Consider the following 22,386-nt stretch of genomic DNA (forward strand, 5'->3'; position numbering starts at 1 on the left):
TGACTGCAGAAGACTGAAGAACTGGCATTACCCTTCATCTGCACTATGTTAGTAAGGAGAAAAGAACTGATTTTTGTTACCATGCGCTAACCCAGTCTTTGTAGCCACATCAGAAGCACCTGTCTTTTTAAAGGCAACACTTCCTCTTGTCTTGCCTGCTATTTGCTCAGGGAAGAAAATCTGCTGTCTGGGTTACTGTTCAAAACGATGGGTGTTGCTATTGCTGAGGGTGGCAACAGCTCCTCTTTCCTGTCCAGTGTGATGTTCAGAATGTTAGAATGAGACTGGGAAGACCTTGGTTCAAATCTCTGCTCAGCCACAGAGGTACCTTGTCATCCTTTCTCAGCCTGACCTACCTCACAGGATTGTGGTTGAGATGCACATTCCCCAAAGCCTGTTGGAGATTGTGCATAATGACTGGATAATGCACAAAATTCAGTCAATATATACATATTCCCCAAGGCCTGTTGGAGATTATGTACATTGACTGGGAAACTGGAAAATGTGCACAGTTTACTCTTCATGGACAGATCGCACGGATGGTTCTCCATGAGGCTTGGTGAATGTGTGGAATGACTGGTTGTTATGCACATTAACTGCTCAACTTACATCACCCCTAACATATACATAACTCTTGGCCCCATATGCTCAAAGTCATGCATCTTGGCATCACCCATACAAAAAACATGACTGGGTGTGAGCTAGAAGTGACTTTTAGCAATCACTCAGCTATTCTTCCTGTTTCGTGACCACCTACAACAGACCAAACACACTTGTCCGATCTGCTTTCAAAGAGCAAAATACTGATAATTATTTCAGAACACTCCTAGGCAACTTGTTCTAGTGTTTCACTATTCTTACAGTTAGGAAGTTCTTCCTAATGACCATCCAAAACAGTGCCAGCTCCAGGCTTTGGAGTACACTTGAGCAAGGCATTCTCCATGGGCCCTCCTACCTCAGCGAGTTTACTTCATTAGCACTATCACAGCTGCTCCTTCTCTTCTTCCTCATCACTACAACCAGTTTGTTTGCCGGGCAAAGAGTCAATGAGCAAGCAGGCAGTGGCATCTACGTTTCCTTATCACTACCACCATAATCTGCGAGAGAGGAAGACTAAAAAGCAGGCTGCACAATGAAGAGGAGGACCCTTGGGTGTGGACCCTTGGCAGATGCCTAATCATGCGGAATCATGCTGTTGGCCCTGAATCTAAATCTTGGCTACTGTTACAGACCATTGTTTCTTGCCCTGTCCAGAGTAGACATGGAGGATGACTCCTCTCATCCTTAAGACCACCTTTTCACTATGAAGACTGCTATCAAGTCCCTTTTCAGTCTTTACTTCTTTAAGCGTGGGGGACATAATTTCTGATTAGGGTTGAATTCCCTCGGAGGGGGGCAATCTGTCAGGGGCCACATGCTAGCTATGGGTATGGAGTCAGAGTCCAAAGTGGGCAATGCTCGGAAGATTGCACAGTGCTCTCAACACGGAAGAGGAAGTGATGCCAAGAAAGGTGGTCAGGAGAGCAAGAGTGGCCCTGAAGTGTCTGGAGGATTACCTGATTAGGCAGGAGGCCTGCATGTGGCCTCCTGGCCACAAGTTGCCCATCACTGAGCTAAACAAACCCAGCACTTTTATTTCCACTCATATACCATAACCTTACGGTACTGGTGAGGCAAGCACATGGAGGCTACTTCTCCTGAGAATACATACCAGTTCCATGAGGAAGATTCTGGGCACATTGTGCTCTTGCTTACCCTGTGTCTGCCGCTCCTTTGCCTCCACCTTGCTGTCCTTAGTACCCTCACTGCTGCTCCCATGATCTGCTTGCTCAACAGCCTCTTGGTCTGTACTTTTGAGAGGTTCACTTGTACTGAAGAGGTGTTCACCCTCAAATACCGGCAGTGTGGCTGATGCCCTCTTCTTTTTATTATCTTTTCTCTCACCTTGGATGTGACTCCATGGGTTTCTAATTGAATGGAGGGGGAGGGAGAGGGATTGTTAGCAGAGTGACTTGAATAAAGCAGATATAGCTCAGAGCAAAAAGAAGCTAGTAATACCGAGTAAACAGAACAGGAACAGCATATAACTTGATGAGAAATAAACAGTTCAGGCCTGATTTGTAACAGGAAGATAGTCAACAACTAACACATACAGAGAAAAACTTCTGCAGAACTACACAGCCTATCAGAGCATGAGTTACCTCAGCAAGGATCATCCCACTCTGACTGGCCGCTAGGCAACTTCTCCAGTCTTCCTCTTGGGTAGCTGACCAACTATAAACAGAATTAACCCCTAGGTTACTAATGGAATGATCCATGCTGTTGTACTTCCAACAGGGATTTAATGTGTTTTATTTATAGCACTTACTTGACAAAATACCTCTAAGCAGTTCACAAAAAACCCTAAAATATTCCTTAGAAAATTTTGATAAAAGCAAACATTAAAAGTATGATATAGAAATAAAACAAACAATTAAAAAACAATTATATATAATAAAAGTACATGTCAACAATTACATGTAAATTTGTATGATGGCTAACATTGCTAGCTTGCAAACTGTGTTTGTTCTGGGGAAGACAGGGATTTCTTTGAAGTATATCCGGTGTTCCTTAACAAAGAGATCCATCATGGCTAACAATTATTCACCAGGCAGACAGTTGGGCTACCTTTATGCATCATCCCCGCAATGTGGAGCCATAACGGAGCAGTGGGTCATTGTACTGATGGCAACACTGATACCCATCAATTCTGACAACAGTCCATGTAGAACAGAGTGTGCACTCTGGAATACCCTTCCTTTCCCCTGAAATTCTGTGTAATGCACAGGGGTTCTGTGCAGGGGTCGAAGTGGAAAGTGTTATTTGAAGACAGAAACTTTGAAAACTGTTGGCTTATATGAATGAGCAAGAAAAACAATAAGTTCAGTAAAATGCTCATGTTGTAAAAGAAGGAACTCAGTAAAGCTAAAATAGTTTTAGAAGTGAAGGATTTTGTAAAATAGAAGCAGATTTCAAAGGAGAATTACCAATTTTTCAGTTTACAACATTTTATTTTTGGGAAAACCTTTATATTGCATAAATCAATATCCTCCACATGTTGCTGACCTCCAATTCTTACCATCCCGGACCTTGGGACTTGGAGTAATTGTGAGTCCAACAACATCTGGAGGGCCACAGGTTCCCCATCCTTGGCATAAAGTAATCAAAATAGAAATGCAACGATGGTGGTTGTTGGCAGCACTGATGGTAGTATGCACTGTATTCTTCCACATCTCCAGCCTCATCCCATCCAGCTAAAAGCAGCCAAGAGGATGAAATTTTGATGTGACAATAAAAAACAAACCACTCACTGAGCCATGCACAATGTCACCGTAAATGAGCATGGCTGTAGTGAAGAAGGGCAACATTAATAGTACTTATGTCAATAGTAAACAAAACACTTTAAATTCAAAGCTTCTTAAGCACTCTCTCTCTGGACCTGTTCAGGGCATTGGCATTAGTTATGTTCATTCTGAAGCCTTGAAATAATTCAGCTTCTCCAAATGAGTATTTCTTTTTCTGTCTTTAAAGCAAAATGCTGATGCTTAAAGTGGAGCCAGGTTGGTGCAATGCCACTGATTTAATTTAGTTTTTAGGTAACTGTACCTCTCTCATTGTTTACCTTGGTCCCATGCCACAGTGGTAAGGTCTAAAGGAGATGGGTAGGTATTCTCACTGGTACTTTGTGGTTTGACCTTCTGCTGGGAAACAAAAAAAAATTCTCTTCCTGTCATGTGATCTGGCTTAATTTATATATACTAGGACCAGGAAGATGGTGGAACATCTGTACAACAAGGGGTATCAACATCTAAACTCATTGGTGAATGCGTAACTGGCACAATATTCACACTTGAGTGCGTGAATATTAGAAAGAAGATTTGAGGCAAGAAGGGAAGTCACACATGGATGCAAGAATCAGGAAGATAGGTAAGAACATAAGAAGAGGCCTGCTAGATCAGGACAAAGAGCCACCTAGTCCAGCATTTTTATTTTATTGAACATGAGTTATTAGATTATGGAAAACTTATATTTATTTTCTTACAAACAGGTTATAGAAACAGGGCTTATACTGCATAACAGAGGCATAATCCAGATGCCTATACATCCTCCACATCCACTCCCAAGTGTGAGCTGCTTCTCACACAGAAATTTATGTCTGTGCATCCAGGCAGTTCCAGTTCCAACAGTAGCAGTCCATGTAGTGGGATGGAGCAGTCTCCTGAAAATGGGTGTTACTGTAGCTTCCCTGGATGGGGCTGCACAGACACACGAGAGGAGCCAATACGGTACTTCCATTGGTGCACCCATGCAATCCTGGCCTCTCTATCTTCCTGCCCCACCCCAGCCCCATCCAGATAAGTTGCAGCAGTGCTGGTGTTCAGAGGGTGGCCTCACCCCACTGCACAGGGTACTGATTTAGATTCCAAATTTCAGGGAGCCATTGGGCAAGATATTTGCAGTGTGCCCCCTCCCCGAGAGGGCCAGTCTCCTTTTTGCTGCTGTTCCTACCACCCATTCTACTGCTTTCTACCTCTGGGTCCAACCTGTTCAACCACCCGGAGAGAGAATGTAAAGCGCGTTGAGGATTCTGCTCTGTCTCCTCACTCTTGGCACTCCTTGAGTCCCCAGAGATGAACAGTGATGGTAAGGAGGAGGAGCAGCAGGGCCAGGAACCTCAGGTGTGTGTGTCAAAAGTGACCCCCTTTCAGGAGAGTGGACCCCAGCAGGTGCCCAACGATGCCTCCCCCTGATGCTGGCCTTGCCTGCACTCAGTTGGCAGCCTTTGTACATTAATAACAAATAAACAATCTATAATAAAAAATAACACTAACAATGAAAAGAAATGTCTCTCATTAGCACACTAATAAAAACAATGATTAAGAAATAGCGAACAACAACCACAAACAGCAGCAAAACGTTCTCATTAAAAGCTTTGGAGAATGTCTAAACCTGTTGCTCAATAGATCAAAAGGCAAGTGCCTGACAAGTGTCTCTGGGGAGCACTTCACACTCAAGATGCCATCTTGTGCTATGCTTCTGACCTGGCAACCCTAGTCCATGTAATGGACAGCACACAATTTGCATTTAATGACTGTAAGAGATATATGAGAATAGACTATGCAAGTATGACCCTCTGGCAAATTTTATAGTGCAGCCTTTCAAAATCATCAGCTTTTCAGGTTAGTGCTGCCAACTAGGTTTCATAAATTGTTCAGGAAAGCAGTTGAAACATGCATCAAACCATGCAAGCTGTGCCTGCAAGAAAAAGCTGGAAATGTCTCAGAGGGGTCACCATAAAACTCTCGGGCAACATACACACTATATATTGAAAGCACATTATTTTCCTCAAAGAATTCTGTAGTTTGCAGAATACTCACAGTGCTAGAATTCCCAGCACCCTTAACAAACTACAATTTTGCAGGGTTCTTTGGAAAAAATAATGTGCTTTAAATGTATGGTGTTTACACTGCCTCAAACAGCAAACAATTCCAACATGACAAAAGGAAAAAGGAGCCAACTAAAAAACAGAGTAAAAAAAGCACAAACTAGCAGACAACCACCAGCATTCAGCAAAAAAAGTGTACAAAAATGTGTGAAGTTGAATACTGATTGTACATTTCATAGACTTTTTTTAAACCAAGCTGATGTTCTGATTCCTAACTTTTTTGGAACTAATTTTGATTCAGATTTTGATTCTGAAATTTAAATGTTGAATCATGAGGTCTAAGTGAAGCAACAAATCCAAAGAACAAAATCTAAAGATTCTCAACATTTTGTAAACTTTCATTTCAACTCTGAATGTGCTCACTGTGTGACCTGCAGCTGCATGTGGGTGGCACATACACAACAGCTGAAGAGGTTTCTCTGACAGCAACAGCATTTTTCAAGCTGATAACCTTGCAGAAACTGAATTTACAACACACAGGCAGCACTTCCACAAGAGCACAGCCTGGCCAAGTCAGGAGTCTCACAATCATGTTCCTGAGGCAATTGTTGCAGGGTTGTTTTCATGTGTAAACTGGTCCTCCAGTACATTTTTTCCCAATTCTTGTTCCAATCTGGCATTACATGTGTTTCTCTTTGCCATTTCCTCAAGAGAAGCACCGGAAGGTTTTCCCAGAATGAGATAAGCAGGCACATGGTGGGATGGTTTTGTAGCTAACCCGGCATTTCCCCTTCAATTGTGTGTTCTAATATATTTTTATTTGTGTGGGCCAAGTCATGTAGACTCTGATCTTCAAGAGAGGTTATTATTTATGTTCATAACCGATGCAAACATTTCTGAAGAGATTTAGAGTGACTGCTAACCAGTGGAAGCTGGTCAATTAGGCCAAATAGGCCACTTCCCCACCAAAATCAGTGTGCCCTCAGCCAGCCAGCCTCTACCTGCCTGCCATCTTACTTACATCCAGTCCAGGAGGTGGTGGCACTGGCTGTCAGCTTCCTTCTCTTCCTTAGTCTCAGAGTTGTCCTGGTAGAACTCAGCAGAGACAAGGATGGAGACAAAACCAGAATTGGCTCCATCTGTCATTGACACTGACTCCACCTACATTTGGGCTCTCTGCTTTCCGCCCTACCAGCCCCAATGTCACACCAGCCATCATTACTGCAAACAAGCTTCGATCCAACCACCTTTCCTTCCTGCTCCATAGCATAAAATAGGAGCTGAGAAAAGCAAAGCTGAATTGTGCTAGCCCCACCCTGAAGAGATTAGAAGGTCAGCCACCATCCTCTCATAACTTGCCTTACGAGAGAAGATGGACATGAAGGGAGTAAAGTACCATATATAGATCATGGAGGGCCAAAGTGAGATGAGATCATTCTTTAAATGTTAACAAAAAGCAGACACGGGTCAGCCCAATGCATTTTGGAACTACACCACAAGCAGGATAGAAACCTCTGCCCTAGTGGCACATGTGGTGGTGGGGTGGAGCCATGGAGCTGCCCTCGTGACACCACCAGTGCTGTTCCTGCTTCCCTGGATGGAGCCAGGTGGAGAGACTGGGGTCATGGAGATGCACTGGCAGAACCAATCCGGCATTCTTGCCGGTACACTCACCACTGCCTTGCCCCACCCTATCCCCATCTAGGTAGGCAGCAGCTGTGACGCCGGCATTAGGAGGCTGGCAGCTATGCAGCCTTTCACTCCACTACTGCCCCTGTGCCATTTCCCAATAAAAATGCTGTCCCCAGTGCTGCTAATGGACCCCATTAGACCCATTTGTTCATTTTTTTAGAACAAGGCAAGAGCTTAAAAGGAATTTTTATTGGAAAAGCGATGTGGGGAAAGATGTTAAAACACACACCTCCTTGGTGCAGTGCTGTGGTCCCAATCCAGATCAGGCCTTCTTGCAAATGCTATTTATGGACACTGACAGAGATGGAGATGTCATGATATGTGTTTTTCATTCATCTTTTCAAAGACTTATCCATGTATTGGAGTACCCTGAAGCACACCTATAACAGGAGGCTTATGGGATTTGCACACGTCATATATCTAACATTTCATTCTGCAGAGATTCCAATATTCTTTTAGTCTGAAGAGCAGCATGGTTTTTTTGCATGTGTTATTTCCCAACAGTTGTTGTTGCTAAACCCAATGTTCTGTGTCTCTGTATAGATTTGTCAACCACATGCCTCTAAGGTCACCGTTGTTGTTCTCATTTAATGGATTGATAACTGAGATTGAAAAATTGTGACTTGTCCAAAGTGACTCTGTGACTGAAGTAGGATTTGATCTTTGAACAGAGCAGAGCAGAGGGAGCTGTCTCAGTTGATCTACAGGTGAGGACATACAAGCAAGCCAGCTTTCAGAGAGAGACCAAACAGAGCGAGCAAACAGGGAGAGTAAACAGGAGTCTGACAAAGGAGTTTGACAGGGGAGGTCAAGGGGAAGGTCCCTAACCCCCCCCCAAACAAATTACTAATTCTCCTTGTGCAGCGCACTGCATACTACTGGGATTCTCAAATTTACCCTGAAGTAGGGCAGGACAAAGCACAGGCCACTCCAAAACAAGTAGTTAGAAAGAAACAAAAGGTAGAAGAGAGTATGAATGGGAAAGATTCTCCAGTGGTTGTGATCTGCAAGGTGTGTGCCATGTTTGTTTTCTTGCCTGAGAACAACATGGCGTACACGTGCAACAAGTGCAAGCTCGTGGCATTGTTGGAAGAAAAAGTGAGAGGCCTGGAACGGCGAGTGGCCACACTGAGGACTGTAAGAGAAGATGAAAAGTTCTTAGGCAGAACACTGGAACAACAGCAGCAAAGAGAAGTGGAAGTGGAGGAGCAACAGCATGTGGTAGCAGAAGAGGAGACTGCTTTGGAGAGGAGCAGCAAAGTGGAGGAAACTCCGTGGAAAAGGGTGACAGGAGCAGAAAAGCTAGAAGACACCCTTCACCAGTGGAACTATGGAACCGCTTTCAACCACTCGAGGATGAGACTGGAGGGCAGCTTGTGGTGGAAGAATTACAGGAGACCCCGTGTGACAATGAGCAAGAGGGTGAAGCTCAATCAAGCAGGGGCAATGAAACCATGCCCCGCAACAAGAAGAGAAGAGTACTAGTAGTGGGAGACTCCCTACTGTGAGGGATCGAAACCCAAGTATGCCGAGAAGATCTGTGTACTCGCCAGGTATGCTTTCTACCAGGAGGACGGATTCAGAGCTTGGAAAAGTTACTTTTTTGAACTACAACTCCCATCAGCCCCAGTCAGCATGGCCACTGGATTGGGCTGATGGGAGTTGTAGTTCAAAAAAGTAACTTTTCCAAGCTCTGGACGGATTAGAGATGTGACGGAAAGGTTGCCATCACTCATCAAGTCCACCGACAGGTATCCCTTTCTCCTCATCCATGTGGGAACAAATGACACTGCCAAACGGAGCTATGAAGAAATCACATCAGACTTTGAAGCTCCGGGAAGGAAACTCAAGGACTTTGGGGCCCAGATAGTTTTTTCATCCATCCTTCCCGTACTTAGAAGAGGAATAGAAAGGGAAAGAAAAATACTCCATGTGAATGGCTATGAAGGTGGTGCAGATGTGAGAGATTTGGATTCTGGGACCATGGGCTATGCTTGCTGGAAGATGGACTGCTGGCAAGTGATGGGTTGCATCTCACAAGGACTGGGAAGAATGTGTTTGGCCACAGCATGGAGAAGTTCATCAGGAGGGCTTTAAACTGAATCCTAAAGGGGAGGGAGACGTAAACTTGGTGGTAACGACTGATGAAGGCTTATGCACAGTAGCGGGACCAGAGAGATCGGCTCTAATAGGGCCCAGTAACAGCCCTCAGAAAAATGTAGTAAGGAAGCCAAGCCATAAATCACATGGTCTTTGACGTCTTTATACTAATGCACAGAGCATGGGAAACAAGCGGGATGAACTTGAACTCTTAATACAGGAGGGTAATTACGACTTGATAGGTATAACTGAAACTTGGTGGGATGGCTCCCATGACTGGAATATAGCAATTAAAGGATACAACTTGTTCAAGAAGAACAGAATGAATAAAAATGTTAAAAATATATATCCCTGCACAGAACTACAGGAAGATGAGCTTGGTAGCTCCACTGAGAGATTAAAATTAATGGGGCAAATAATAAATAATGGGGCAAATAATAAAAGGAATGTGGTGCTTGGAGTCTATTACCAATCACCCAATGAAGGAGAAGATGAAAATCTAACTTTTGAAAAGCAAATTGCCAATGTTTCAAGGAGGCATAATGTAGCAGTAATGGGGGATTTCAATTATCCCGATATCTGTTGGGAGACAAATTCTGCCAGACATGGCCCCTCCAAGAAATTTCTGACTTGTGTTGGAGATAACTTCCTCCTACAGAAAGTGGAGGAAGCAACCAGAGGATTAGCTATCCTGGACTTGATTCTAACCAATAGAGACGATTTGGTAGATGAAGTGGCAGTTACGGGAACTCTGGGTGAAAGTGACCACACCATATTTGAATTCTTGATTTTAACAGAAGCAAAAGCTGAAAGTAGCCATACACGCACCCTGGACTTCAGGAAAGCTGATTTTAATAAACTCAGAACAATTGTAAGTACGGTTCCATGGCAAGCCACCCTTGAGAAAAGGAGTCCAAGATGAGTGGGAGTTTCTAAAAAAGGAAATTCTAAAAGCACAATGGCAAGCAATTCCAACAAGAAAAAAGGGGGGAAACAGCAGAAGAAGCCGATGCGGCTTCACAAAAAGCTTAGAGAGGACCTGAAAACAAAAAAGGAGACATACAGGAAGTGGCAAGAAGGCCAGGCCACAAAGGAAGACAACAGGCAGGTATCATGGAATTGCCGGGACGGTGTCAGGAAGGCTAAAGCTGAGAATGAGCAGAGGCTAGTGAGGGATGCTAAAAGCAACAAACAAGCTTTCTTCAGGTATGTCCATAGTAAAAGACAGAGAAAATAAATGGTGGCACAGCTACTCAATGAGGATGGCAAAATGACGACAAAGAAAAGGCAGAAGTGCTCAATTCCTACTTTGGCTCAGTCTTCTCCCAAAAAAGGGTCTATGACCCTCCCGGGAAACATGAAGTAGAAGGGGCAGGACTGGAGTTTGAGCTTGACAGACAAATGGTCAAGGAATACCTAATCACTTTGAACGAGTTCAAATCAGCAGGGCCTGATAAACTGCATCCTAGAGTATTGAAGGAACTGGCTGAAGAACTCTCAGAACCGCTGTCTATTATCTTTGCGAAATCATGGAGGACTGGTGAAGTGCCAGATGACTGGAGGACAGCTAATGTTGTCTCTATCTTCAAAAAGGGCAAGAAGGAGGAACCGGGGAACTACAGACCAGTCAGCCTAACATCAATCCTTGGAAAAATTCTGGAGCAGATTATAAAGCAGTCAATCTGCAAGTACCTTGAAAACAATGCAGTGATTACTAGGAGCCAACATGGATTTATGAAGAACAAATCCTGCCAAACTAATCTCATCTCATTTTTTGATCGGGTAACCTCCCTTGTAGACTGTGGGAATGCTGTGGACATAATATATCTCCAGCAAAGCTTTTGACAAAGTGCCCCATGATATTCTGATTAGCAAGATAGCTAAATGTGGGCTGGATGGAACAACTATCAGGTGGATCCACAGTTGGCTCCAGAATTGTACTCAAAGAGTGCTTATCAATGGTTCCTTCTCAAACTGGGTGGAAGTAACGAGTGGGGTACCACAGGGCTCGGTCCTGGGCCCAGTGCTCTTCAACATTTTTATTAACGACTTGGATGAGGAGGTACAAAGCATGCTTATCAAATTTGCAGATGATACAAAATTGGGGGGGGCATAGCTAATACCGTGGAAGACAGAAACAAAATTGAAAGGGACTTTCATAGGCTGGAGCACTGGGCTGAAAACAACAGAATGAAATTCAATGGAGAGAAATGCAAAGTTCTACACTTAGGAAAAAGAAACCAAATGCACAGTTATAAGATGGGGGATACTTGGCTCACCAGTACGACATGTGAGAAGGATCTTAGAATTGTCATTGATCACAAGCTGAATAAGCCAACAGTGTGATGTGGCTGCAAAAAAGGCAAATGCTATATTAGGCTGCATTAACAGAAGTATAGTTTCCAAATCGCATGAAGTACTAGTTCCCCTCTATTCAGCACTGGTTAGGCATCATCTTGAATACTGCGTCCAGTTCTGGTCTCCGCACTTCAAGAAGGATTCAGACAAATTGGAACGGGTTCAGAGGAGGGCAACAAAGATGATCAGGGGACTGGAAACAAAGCCCTATGAGGAGAGACTGAAAGAACTGGGCATGTTTAGCCTGGAGAAGACTGATGGGAGATATGATAGTACTCTTCAAGTACATGAAAGGTGGTCACACACAGGAGGGCCGGGATCTCTTCTCGATCGTCCCAGAGTGCAGGACACGGAATAATGGGCTCAAGTTGCAGGAAGCCAGATTTTGACTGGACATCAGGAAAAACTTCCTAACTGTTAGAGCCATACAACAATGGAACCAGTTACCTAGAGAGGTAGTGGTCTCTCCGACACTGGAGGCATTCAAGAGGCATCTGGACAGCCATCTGTCGGGAATGCTTTGATTTGGATTCCTGCATTGAGCAGGGGGTTGGACTCAATGGCCTATAAGCCCCTTCCAACTCTACTAGTCTATGATTCTAAGTCTTTGAAGTCCAATGCATTTATCAAATGGCTCATGGTACATTTCTTCCTGCAGAATATTTTAAATTGAAAATAGGTGCAATTAGTTAAAACATGAAAGCTATTCTTTCTGCAGGACTCCTTATTAGCAAATCTGGGCTATGACACTTCTTTGCATTACAGGGAATAAGTGAATTTATTAAACACACAGAAACACTTCGACAGTTTTATAGTATGGCAATAGGTATGGCTGGATATATTCCATATACATGTAGTAGGATCCATATTTGCAATACTCCAAAACCTGAACTTACTCTTTTGGAAAGCAATGATTATGTAGTAGTTATTTATAGATGTAAGTTTGGAAGCGCATGGACAGTAGTGACGACAGCTTTGAAATGAGAGGGTGGCTGGAGAAAGTTAACGTCAGAAATTGCTCCTTAACCCCACTTTGCCTTCAGCTTCTGGAGCATTCCTGCTTTCTCTGAGCCATGGAGTGGTTTGTTTGAACTGAGGGCTGTCCGCTGCATATAAACCTGTCTGCACCTTAAGATCTTTAATAGACACCCTTCTCCAGATACCTCCACCTTCTGAGGTGAGGGTGTGGTGGCGGCTGGGGATTGGTGGCACTAGGATGGCCTACTTTACAACAGAAAGTCATTTGTTTGAAGGCATTCTCTATTTGAAAGGCTGTCCAGCAACTCCAGTCCAAGTCCAGTTTAAAGATAGAGTAGTGGGGGGCAGGGGCCTTGAAATTGCCCATCGATGGTTAGCACCTGGACAATAGACTGAGCAGGTACACAGGTCATCTGGTCATAGTCTTTCCCACTATGGTGAGATGTATTTATTTTTTAATTGTAGTAAAATTTTTCTGAATGTATGCCAAAATGTATAAATCAGCCTGTGCAGATTTTATATAAAGCTGTGTCCACCCCTTCCCTTTGTTTTGTGAACTTAAGTAACCAACCTTCCCAATCTCTGAGATTTCAGGGATGGGCCCTAGTGATGTCATGGGGGCAGGTCATAGTGATGTCACGGGGTGGGCCTAAGAGATGTCATTAAGGATGATACCTTAAGCATCAACCACAGTTGCTTGGAGCATACAATTCAAACAAAAACATTTCTCTGATTGGAAATTAAGATAGAAATCTTAGCTAAAAGATAGAGCCTGGGTAGGGGACGTTAAATCTAACCTACTTGCTTCTAAGAAGAAGGGTTTAAGTGCCTTCAGGCCAGTCAAGTTACCATAAGGCCATTGTGGGAAGAAAGGAGCCTAGTGTTGTGGAGATGCTAGATAGGGCCACTCAGGAGTAAAGATGGATGCCCCTGAAGGCTGTAATTCTAAACACACTTAGTAAGCCCCATAGAACTCAATAGGACTTACTTCTGAGTAGGTATGGTTTGAATTGTGCTGTTGGTAAAGCTTGACTAGGGATCCTCTGCAAGGATATCCATATCCAAGCAGGGTTGGCAAACCCCTGCCTCGAATGCTCTGCCCCTACCTTTTAACGTAGCTGCTCCAAAACTCTTTACAGATTTGACCCTTCACTTCCAAAAGAGGTCTGAGAAACAAATAAGAGTAAGAAGATTCTCTACCCTTTTCTGTCTACCCTGTGGGCTGCTAGAAACTCACTTTGACAGCCAATCCAATTCCAGTGAATAATAATTGTCAGAGAGAAAACACACATGGTTTGATCTACCTTCACAGACAACAATTGCAGCCACACTTAAATCATTTTAATTAATCTTTTTAATGGAAATGAGCTATAAAGTATGCTTGGTGACCATGGGTTACTCACCATTTCTCAGCCTAATCTGATCTCAGGATGACAACAACAGAGGGGAACAATGACCATCCCAAGGAAGAAGGGTATACTTAAAATGTAGAGGAAATAATAATGTACAACCATAGTGTGAAATCAGATACTTATGGGGACATAGTATGAAGAAATATTTATATAAACATGACTGTCAGAGATGTTTGTTATTTACACAACCTGTAAGGATATTTTTAGTACAGTCCTATGTTTATTTACTCAGAAGCAAGTCCCAATGTATTCAATGGGACTTACTCAAACAGGGGAGCGTGCACAGAACTTCAGCCTCAAGTGATAAGGGACACACACCCAACCCAAAATTCAGAATCATGCTACTTTAAGCTTTTTGCAACTGTTTATACTTTTTATGATTACTGGATTTTAAATGGATTTATTTCTTGTTGTGAGCTGCCTTGGTTTCCATTCAACAATCCTACCTCATAGGTATGTTGGGAAGACTCCCCCCCCCACGAGATGTAAAAATTCAAAGACCCCATATAATAGTTTATTGTCGCAACCAGTTGGTCATTGCAGAACTTTTTTAAAAAAAAATCAGTATTAGTTTCCTACATAATGAAAGCAATTACACCTATGTAAGCCCTGCCTAATTGCTTTAAAAATAGGATTGGAGAGGGAGAGAAAGATTCACAACAAAAGCACAATTGTTTGCTATGTTCACTCAAAAGCCCCATTAATTTACAGCACAATCCTAACCATGTCTACTCAAAAGTAAGTCCTAATGAATTCAATGGGGTTTACTCCGGGTATGTGGGATTAGCATTGCAGCTTTACTCCCAGAAAAGTGAGTATTGGATTAAAGCTTCATATTGGGAAAGTTTTCAAAACATTTCCCTCTTCAACAGCCCAGGAAAATTTAAACTTGTTTGACTCCTGCACACAAGAGAAAAAAAATACTTTTGGTACTGCTGAAAGCTATATACTTAACTCAATTTATGAGATTTTCTGATAAACAGGAAAAAACAACAGTTTCCTACCTTTGCAATGGGGTCTATGTACAGTCTGGGGGGCCAGAAATCCCTTGTCAATCACAAGCCTGACTTTACTTATTGGCTACAAACCCAAAAGGGCGGGGTTAGAGCTAAGAGATCATTTCATAGAAGTTGCGATGGGACAGCTGACGTTTTGGTATATATCTCATGAACCAAACCATCTAGAAACTTTTTTTTAAAATGAAAGCTGAGTATCCGGAGATTAGGTGGACTCACCCAGAGACCCAGAGAGGACCCTAAAAAACTGGAGTCTCCAGGTGAAAACTGGACAGCTGGCAACCCTAACATGGTCAGTACAATGGGAGGTAGTTTGGACTGAAATAGGAAAGGTGGTCACTCTGAAACAGCACCATCATCCTATTCCTGAAGACTTTTCCTTGTAGGAAACAAGGATCCATAAGGCTTTCTGCTACTTTCTGGAAGTACTTTTCTTGCATCTCCATGCTAGGAAGTGCATGTCTTTTAAGGAAGGGATGGTAATACCAGCAGATAATTTGACCAATGGGGCCTCCTAGGAAGAAAGGAAAATTTTCATGGATTCTTCTCTGCCTTTGTGTGAGCATGACCACAATCGACTTATTTCAAACTTCTCAGAGCACATTTCTTTAAGACTGCTTTGGCATCATTTTCTTAAACTGACCTTTTCTTTTGTAAACGTATGATGCTGATTTTTCCTTGATGCAACAGAATTTGTGGGAAGGAACACAAAGAACTTAGAATTATAGGACTCTGTTTAATGCTCTATGGATGCACAAGCAGCCTTGGTTGTTTTCATAGAAAGAACAGTCTCTGAAAATGATGAATAGCACAATAAACAAGTCCAAGTCATGTCAGATCTAGATCATTTTGATAGCCGGTATGGGTCAAATTAAGTTTGTATACTGATTTTGCTCCTAGTAGTCTACATTTGTTCTCTTTAAAAGAATGTTCTATGGCCTTAAATGATACATTCTTTGCACACATACTCTTAACACATTACATGGTCTGCAAATTGGAAATGTGTGTTGACTCAATGTATTCTTCATCAGCTCCAGATTTACTGAACAACTCTTCAAGACAGGTATGAACAAAGTGACTGCAATTGAACTGGAAGGCCAAACTGGTTTTGCATAGTTTGCATCGTGACAGCCAGCATGGATTTTTTGCATTCCACAATGTTAAATTGAAAATACCCCTGTGCCATTCTGATGCTTCCCATAAGCTCACTTCAAAACAAAACCTTACAAAATTTATAGTCCTGAACTCAGAAACACTTGCTTAACAACCCTCTAAATTTTCATGGTGATACACAAAACAGTCAGAGAGTATCAAGAGTTCAAAGTGTAAAAAGAGAGAGAGAAAAAACCCCAGACTCCTTTTGGACTTTTTTCTGTCACTGGTCTCATAATTTGTTGAAATTAATTAAAAATCAGCCATGTTCACAGAGTACCTGTAATCCAATTACTGACTTCCCCCCATACTCTGACCTCCATTTTCTGAAGTTTAAAAGTTAAAAAAATGCCTGGTCAATTTTTAATTAATTTAAGAAATTTAGCATTAGAGTCAATGATAAGCCTGGACATGCTCAGTAAGAACCAACTGTCAGTGTTCTAAAAGCGAGACTCCCAGCTGTTTGACTTGGCTAATCAGGGGGCCACACCTACGCCAGACCTTTATTTCACTTTAGACAGTCATGGCTTCTCCCAAAGAATCCTGGGAAGTGTAGTTTGTAAAGGGTGCTGAGAGGAGACTCCTGTTCCCCTGACAGAGCTCCAGTGGCCAGAGTGGTTTAACAGCTACTCTGACTGAAGCTCTGTGAGGCGAACAGGACATTTCCTAGAAACTCTCAGCACCCTTCATTAGCTACACTTCCCAGGATTCTTTGGGAGAAGCCATGACTGTCTAAAGTGAAATAAAGGTCTGGTACAGATGTGGCCAGTGACAGCTTTGGTTTAAATTTGGGTAGGAGACTGCATGTTCCTGCTGTAGAATAAACAGGTGGGGAAGCAATGATACTATTCACAATGTTTTCCTTTTGGAAAGGAAAGGGGCTTCCCTTCTGCCCAGTGTCCACCCACCCAATTTTTTACCCTCCCCTTCCCCTTCCTCCCTGTCCCTCCCCTTCTTGCCCTCCTCCTCCTCTCCATCCCTCTTCCCCCTCCCTGCCCCTCCCCCAAGTCAGTTTCACCTATCCTCATGACTGTTCAGGAGTAAATCCCATTAAAAAGCATGCAAATGATCAAACCTGCTCTCCCCTTCTCCCTTCTATCCCCTCCCTCTTGCCCCTTCCCTCCCCCTTCCTTCACCCCTCCCTTCCCCTCCCCACCCCTCCCCACCCCTTCCAATTCCCTCCTTCCCCTCCCCCTCCTCCTCCCCCATGGTCAGTTTTACCTATCTTAAGCATGGCTGCACGGCAGTAAATCTCATTGCACCCAATAAGCATGCAAATGATCAAACCTCCCCTCCCCTCCCCTCCCCTAACCTCCCTTTTGCCATTTCCCTTCCTTTGCCCCTCCTTCTCCCCTTCCAATCCCCTCCTTCTTCCTCCACCTCCTTCTGTTCCTCTCTCCCCTCCTTTCCTCCTTCCTTCTCTCTCCCCTGCCCCTCCCCATTGTCAGTTTTACCTATTCTACCCATGATTGCATGGGAGTCAATCCCATTGAACTCAATAAGCATGCAAATGATCGGACCTGCCTTTCCCCGCCTTCCCCTCTCCTCTCCCTTCCTCCTACCTTGTTCCTCCCCTTCCTTCTCCCTTCCTCCTCTGCTGCCCACTCCAGCCCTCCCTCCCACTTCTCCTTCTCCGCCCCATGGTCAGTTTTACCTATTGTAAGCATGATTGCATGGGAGTAAATCCCACTGAACTCAATAAGCATGCAAATGATCAAACCTGCCCTCCTCCCCTCTCCCCTCCTGACTGCTCCCCTCCCCCTCATCCCCTCTGCCCTTCCTCCCCTCCCTCCTCCTCCCCTACCCCTGCCCTTCCTCCTCCTTCCCTCCCCATCCCAACAGTCAGTTTCACCTATCCTAAGCATGATTACAGGGGAGTAAATCCCACTGAACTCAATAAGCATGCAAATAATCAATCCATTCTCAGCAAACTTGCACAGGATCCCATTTCTTACCTCCTGGATTAAACAGCAGAGAAATTCACTAATCGGCAAAAAAAAACCCTTGTGGTTTAAAAATGTACCTGTAGCCAACAGATATTTCTATCCAACTTTAAAAAGCAGGGAAATTGGGCAGCTCTGGTGAATGCAACAGGGAACAGGAGACCTGACCTCCTCTCTGAGATACTGTACTGCCCTACAATTCTGTAAAAATGCAAACACAAGTTGAGTTAGTCTTTCACAGTCCAATGTACTTCCTGTGTAGCTTGGAAGAATTTGGTAACATGAGCCTCTGAGCATATGGTGAGCATATATTGATAGAAATATCTGTTGGCTATAGGTAAGTTATTAAACCGCAAGGGTTTTTTGCATATTAGTGAATATATGTTGTAACTCTGCATCACATTTCTGTAGTGTTTGTGGGCTACAACTGGGGATAGAGTACAGTGATTCTGTATCTGCAGTATTCCTTTACAGCAGTGCCCTCCAACATTGGGTCTCCAGATGTGGTGGACTACAACTGCCATCACCCCTGACCACTGACTAAACTGGCTGAGGATTATGGCAGTTGTGGTCCAACAACAACTGGGGATCCAAGGTTGAAAAACAGTGCTGTAGAGCAGTGTTCTTCAACAGGATCTGAGAAGTTTTTGGACAGCTGCTCCCATCATCCCAGCCAGCTTAGCCAATGGTCAGGGATGGTGGGAATTGCATTTTTTTCTAATTGCAGCGGTCCCAGGCTATGATCTGAAGGCACATAAGGCCAGCAGGGTCAGGTCTGGCACAGACTGCCTCGGAACTGTATGTAAGCTGCCTTGGGTTTCTATCATGAAAAGAAAGATGGGGTATAAATATAATCAATCAATCAATCAGTCAATCAATCAATCAATAGTTCACCAACAACTGGGAAACTCAGGTTGAAGAATACTGCTCTACAGGATTTTGCTAGTGTATCACAGGATTAACAGCAGGCATATTCAGGTATTTGCCTGAACACGTGAATGCTTAAATCATAGATGGGGGCAAGGACATGCAGGCAAGCCCTGCCCCCAACATCCCACTGTGTAGATTGTTGTGCTAAACACATCTATAGAGTGGAAGGAATGTGAACTGATATGGAACAATGCAATAGAAAAGGTGATAGAAGCTGCAGTGAAGGAAAACTTACTTGGAATGGGCATATACCGATGGCTTTTTCAGGTTCCATCTCTTTTCACGCCCAAAGTTCCTCACAAATTTTGCTTCTGGGGTCCAGAGCCTGGCATTTCTATCAGAGGAGCCACGGAGGATGAAGGAACCTGAACCAAACATGAAGTGGTCAACTCTCACTATAGTGCTGTGATGGGCTTTCCAGGAACAAGGTAAAAGAGGCGTCACCAGTATTTCCTAGGGAGGTGAACACATGAGATACGTTCATATATTTAACGGGACACCTCCACTCTTCCCTTCCTGCCCCCTCTGATCATGAAGTGAGACTTTGCTTTCTTTTCCCAGAGGTTGATTATTGGGAGATATGAATCAAGTTTTTCTCTGCAGTGATGCCCTCTTCAAACTTGTCTGCCCAGGATGATTTGCCAAGACTGCTCTCTATGCTTCTGTTTCAGGTACAGGTGAAAACATTTATTTTTATAAGAACATTTCCTCAGTATGAGTATTGTTACTGTTGCAATGCTGTATTTTAACTGGTGCTTCATTGGTCTAGCATTTTGTATTGTTTTATTTTTTAGCTGTATTAACTATGCTGTTGATCTTTTTGTAAGTTGCTCTGTGCATTTTTATATAGAAGTGTCTCATAAATTTGTATAATAAAAATAATACCTAGCAAGTTCTGTTATTATTTATGTGTTTTAATTAATGTCAATTTTTAGCTTATCCAGTCCTAAATAATGGCAATGCTGTAATAATACTTTCAAATAAAAGCAAAATGTATCTAGTTGAAAATAAATTGCAGACTAAACGGCTTGGGTTAAGGTTACCTTAAGGACTGCCTCCTTCCATATAATCTTGCCCACTTCCTAAGCCTGATAGAGAGGCCGTTAGGAACATAGGAAGTTGGCTTATGCCTTTGGTTGTATGTAATAAAAAATTGACCTCACCTGAAAAATGTCAGTGATAAGTCATAAGGAGATGGCAGTATCAGCTGGTCAATGTCAGATGAAATTCCAATTGACCTTGCCTTCCAGTCTCATTGACAAACCATGCTACATGTATCAATTCAGTGGCATATACATAGGAACACAGGCAGCTGTCTTATGCTGAGTAAGACCATTGGCCTGTCTAGTTCAATCATGCCTACAGTATTGTCTGCATTAATTGGCAGTAGCTCTACAAGGTTTCAAACTGGGGACATTCCCAGCCCTACCTGGAGATGCTGGGGAATTGAATCTGGGACCTTCTGAATGCAAAGCCCTGGGCTCCTGCTGGGAGGAAGGGTGGGATATAATAATAATAATAATAATAATAATAATAATAATAAAGCAGATGCTCTAGTGCTTAGCTACAGAACTAAGGACTTTCATTTATGAAATGAATTTAATGCAAGTAAGGGAGAGTTTACCTGTTTGTTTTTTAAATTACATAATGAAATCAATATGAGTTGCCCTTTAGATCGGTTCTCTCTGTATAGGCCTGACATATGGTCCAACATGCACCTAGAATGGTCATGATGCAACACACCTTTTCAACCAGGACCATGGTGCACATGAACTATTTTATTTTTATTATTGCATTTATATTCCACCTTTTCTCCAAGCAGCTCAAGGGGGTGTACAAACATGGCTTTCCCCCTGCGCGGTGGTTCTTCCTCCACAGTGAGTCCTGCTCCACCCTCTCCCAATTTTATCCTGACCTGCACAGGCTTACTGACTTAAGGTGTTCCTTGGTTCAGGGTGTTTTTCCTCCAGGACCAAATGACCCTTATTGTTTTGGGATCCTCCTAAAAAAGAAAAATCCTGTTAGCTGTTCTGATAGCACTACCACACAGAGCAGCAGGGAACTTAAAGTGGAGGTATCTCACAGTGATCATGAACAAGGCCTGCCCTAAAGTACTTTATCCATTACTCTTTCAAAGCATCCTGCTATGCTTGCAACCATGGTGGCTAATTTCAGGAGAAATGGGGTGGTAAAGGGTGAAAACACACATGAGCATGTAAGGACAATCCTTGCCCCACCCCAACACACCTATCATCACATCCCACAAAAATGCAGGCTTCCCACTATGCAAACATACATTGGAAGGCATGATTTTCACAGGTGAAAGCACAAAACAGAGTGCAGTCTCAGGGTGGATAAAGCAACAGTGATGATGATTTCTTATCTGCTCTTCACCATAAGGTCCCAAGGCAAGTACAACTTTTATATTTTATATTTCCCACTTTTATATCCTATTTTTCCTCCAAGGAGCTCAAGGTGGCATACAAACATGGCTCTTCCTCTCCCAATTTTATCCTCATAACAACCCTGTAAGGTAGGTTAGGGTGAGAATCTGTGACTGACCTAAGGTCACCCAGTCAGCTTAATGGTCGAATGGGGATTTGAACCCTGGTCTCCCAAGTCCTAGTCCAATATTCTAACTACTACACAACACTGGCTATCAATTCATAAGACAAGTTCATCATGTCCTCATCCAGTGAAATGGCCAAGTTGACTTTAAGATGGCAAAAATAGCTGGGCAGCCAGCAGTACGAGCCATAGTTCTTAAATATTGATACAAGTATGGGCCTGGATATGTTGTGGTTAAACTGAGGAGTTTCATGACCCACAGAGCAGAGATACATTATTTCAGTAGATCAGAGGAAATGATGCTTCTAAGCACTGAGTACTTTGGAAAAAGTATTGCCTCCCATGGTGATTGTGAATTCTTCCATAAACAACTGTTGACTGGTTTTCAGATATAACACATTGAAAACATATGTTCCTAAAGGATTCAAAACGGCAAGTCTACAACAGCACATTCTCCAGCCCTCAACAAAAAAGCTTGCCTGACCCTGCTCTAGGCCTTTGGTCTCCATGCTTAAAACAATAACTATTATTGAGGGAGGGAGAAATACTTTTTCTTCCCCACCTATCATGTATTTCTTTCATTTCTCACAGGATCAAATAATTTTGTAAACCGGGTATTTGGCAAGAGCATTAGAGTGCATAGATCTCACCAGATGTTATTAACGATGGCTGGATTCAGTTCAAAATCTCTGTAGCAGTAAGCAAGGTGGCATGATGATTAACACAAAAGCATTATGTCTCAGTGTTTAAAGGAAAGATCTGGAAATCCTTTCTTACTCATATGGCTTTGTGACTTTGAACCAACTGACGCT

At 43.1% G+C, this 22,386-nt stretch overlaps 1 protein-coding gene across 1 annotated transcript in view; it reads right to left on the reverse strand.

The window, feature by feature from the left end:
- The window catches only part of LOC133382108 (uncharacterized), a 59,624-nt gene extending 39,542 nt beyond the window's left edge, over positions 1-20,082 (reverse strand). Inside the window, exons 1-3 of the mRNA XM_061621776.1 lie at positions 20,050-20,082; positions 19,242-19,459; positions 1,756-1,967 (exon numbers count right to left, since the gene is read on the reverse strand). Coding sequence (XP_061477760.1) covers positions 1,756-1,967; positions 19,242-19,384 — 355 coding nt within the window. The 5' untranslated portion in view covers positions 19,385-19,459; positions 20,050-20,082. The remainder of the gene's footprint in view (positions 1-1,755; positions 1,968-19,241; positions 19,460-20,049) is intronic.
- Between the last annotated feature and the right edge of the window lie 2,304 nt (positions 20,083-22,386).

Source organism: Rhineura floridana, chromosome 3 (genome assembly GCF_030035675.1).
Source record: "Rhineura floridana isolate rRhiFlo1 chromosome 3, rRhiFlo1.hap2, whole genome shotgun sequence".
Lineage (NCBI taxonomy): Eukaryota > Metazoa > Chordata > Lepidosauria > Squamata > Rhineuridae > Rhineura > Rhineura floridana.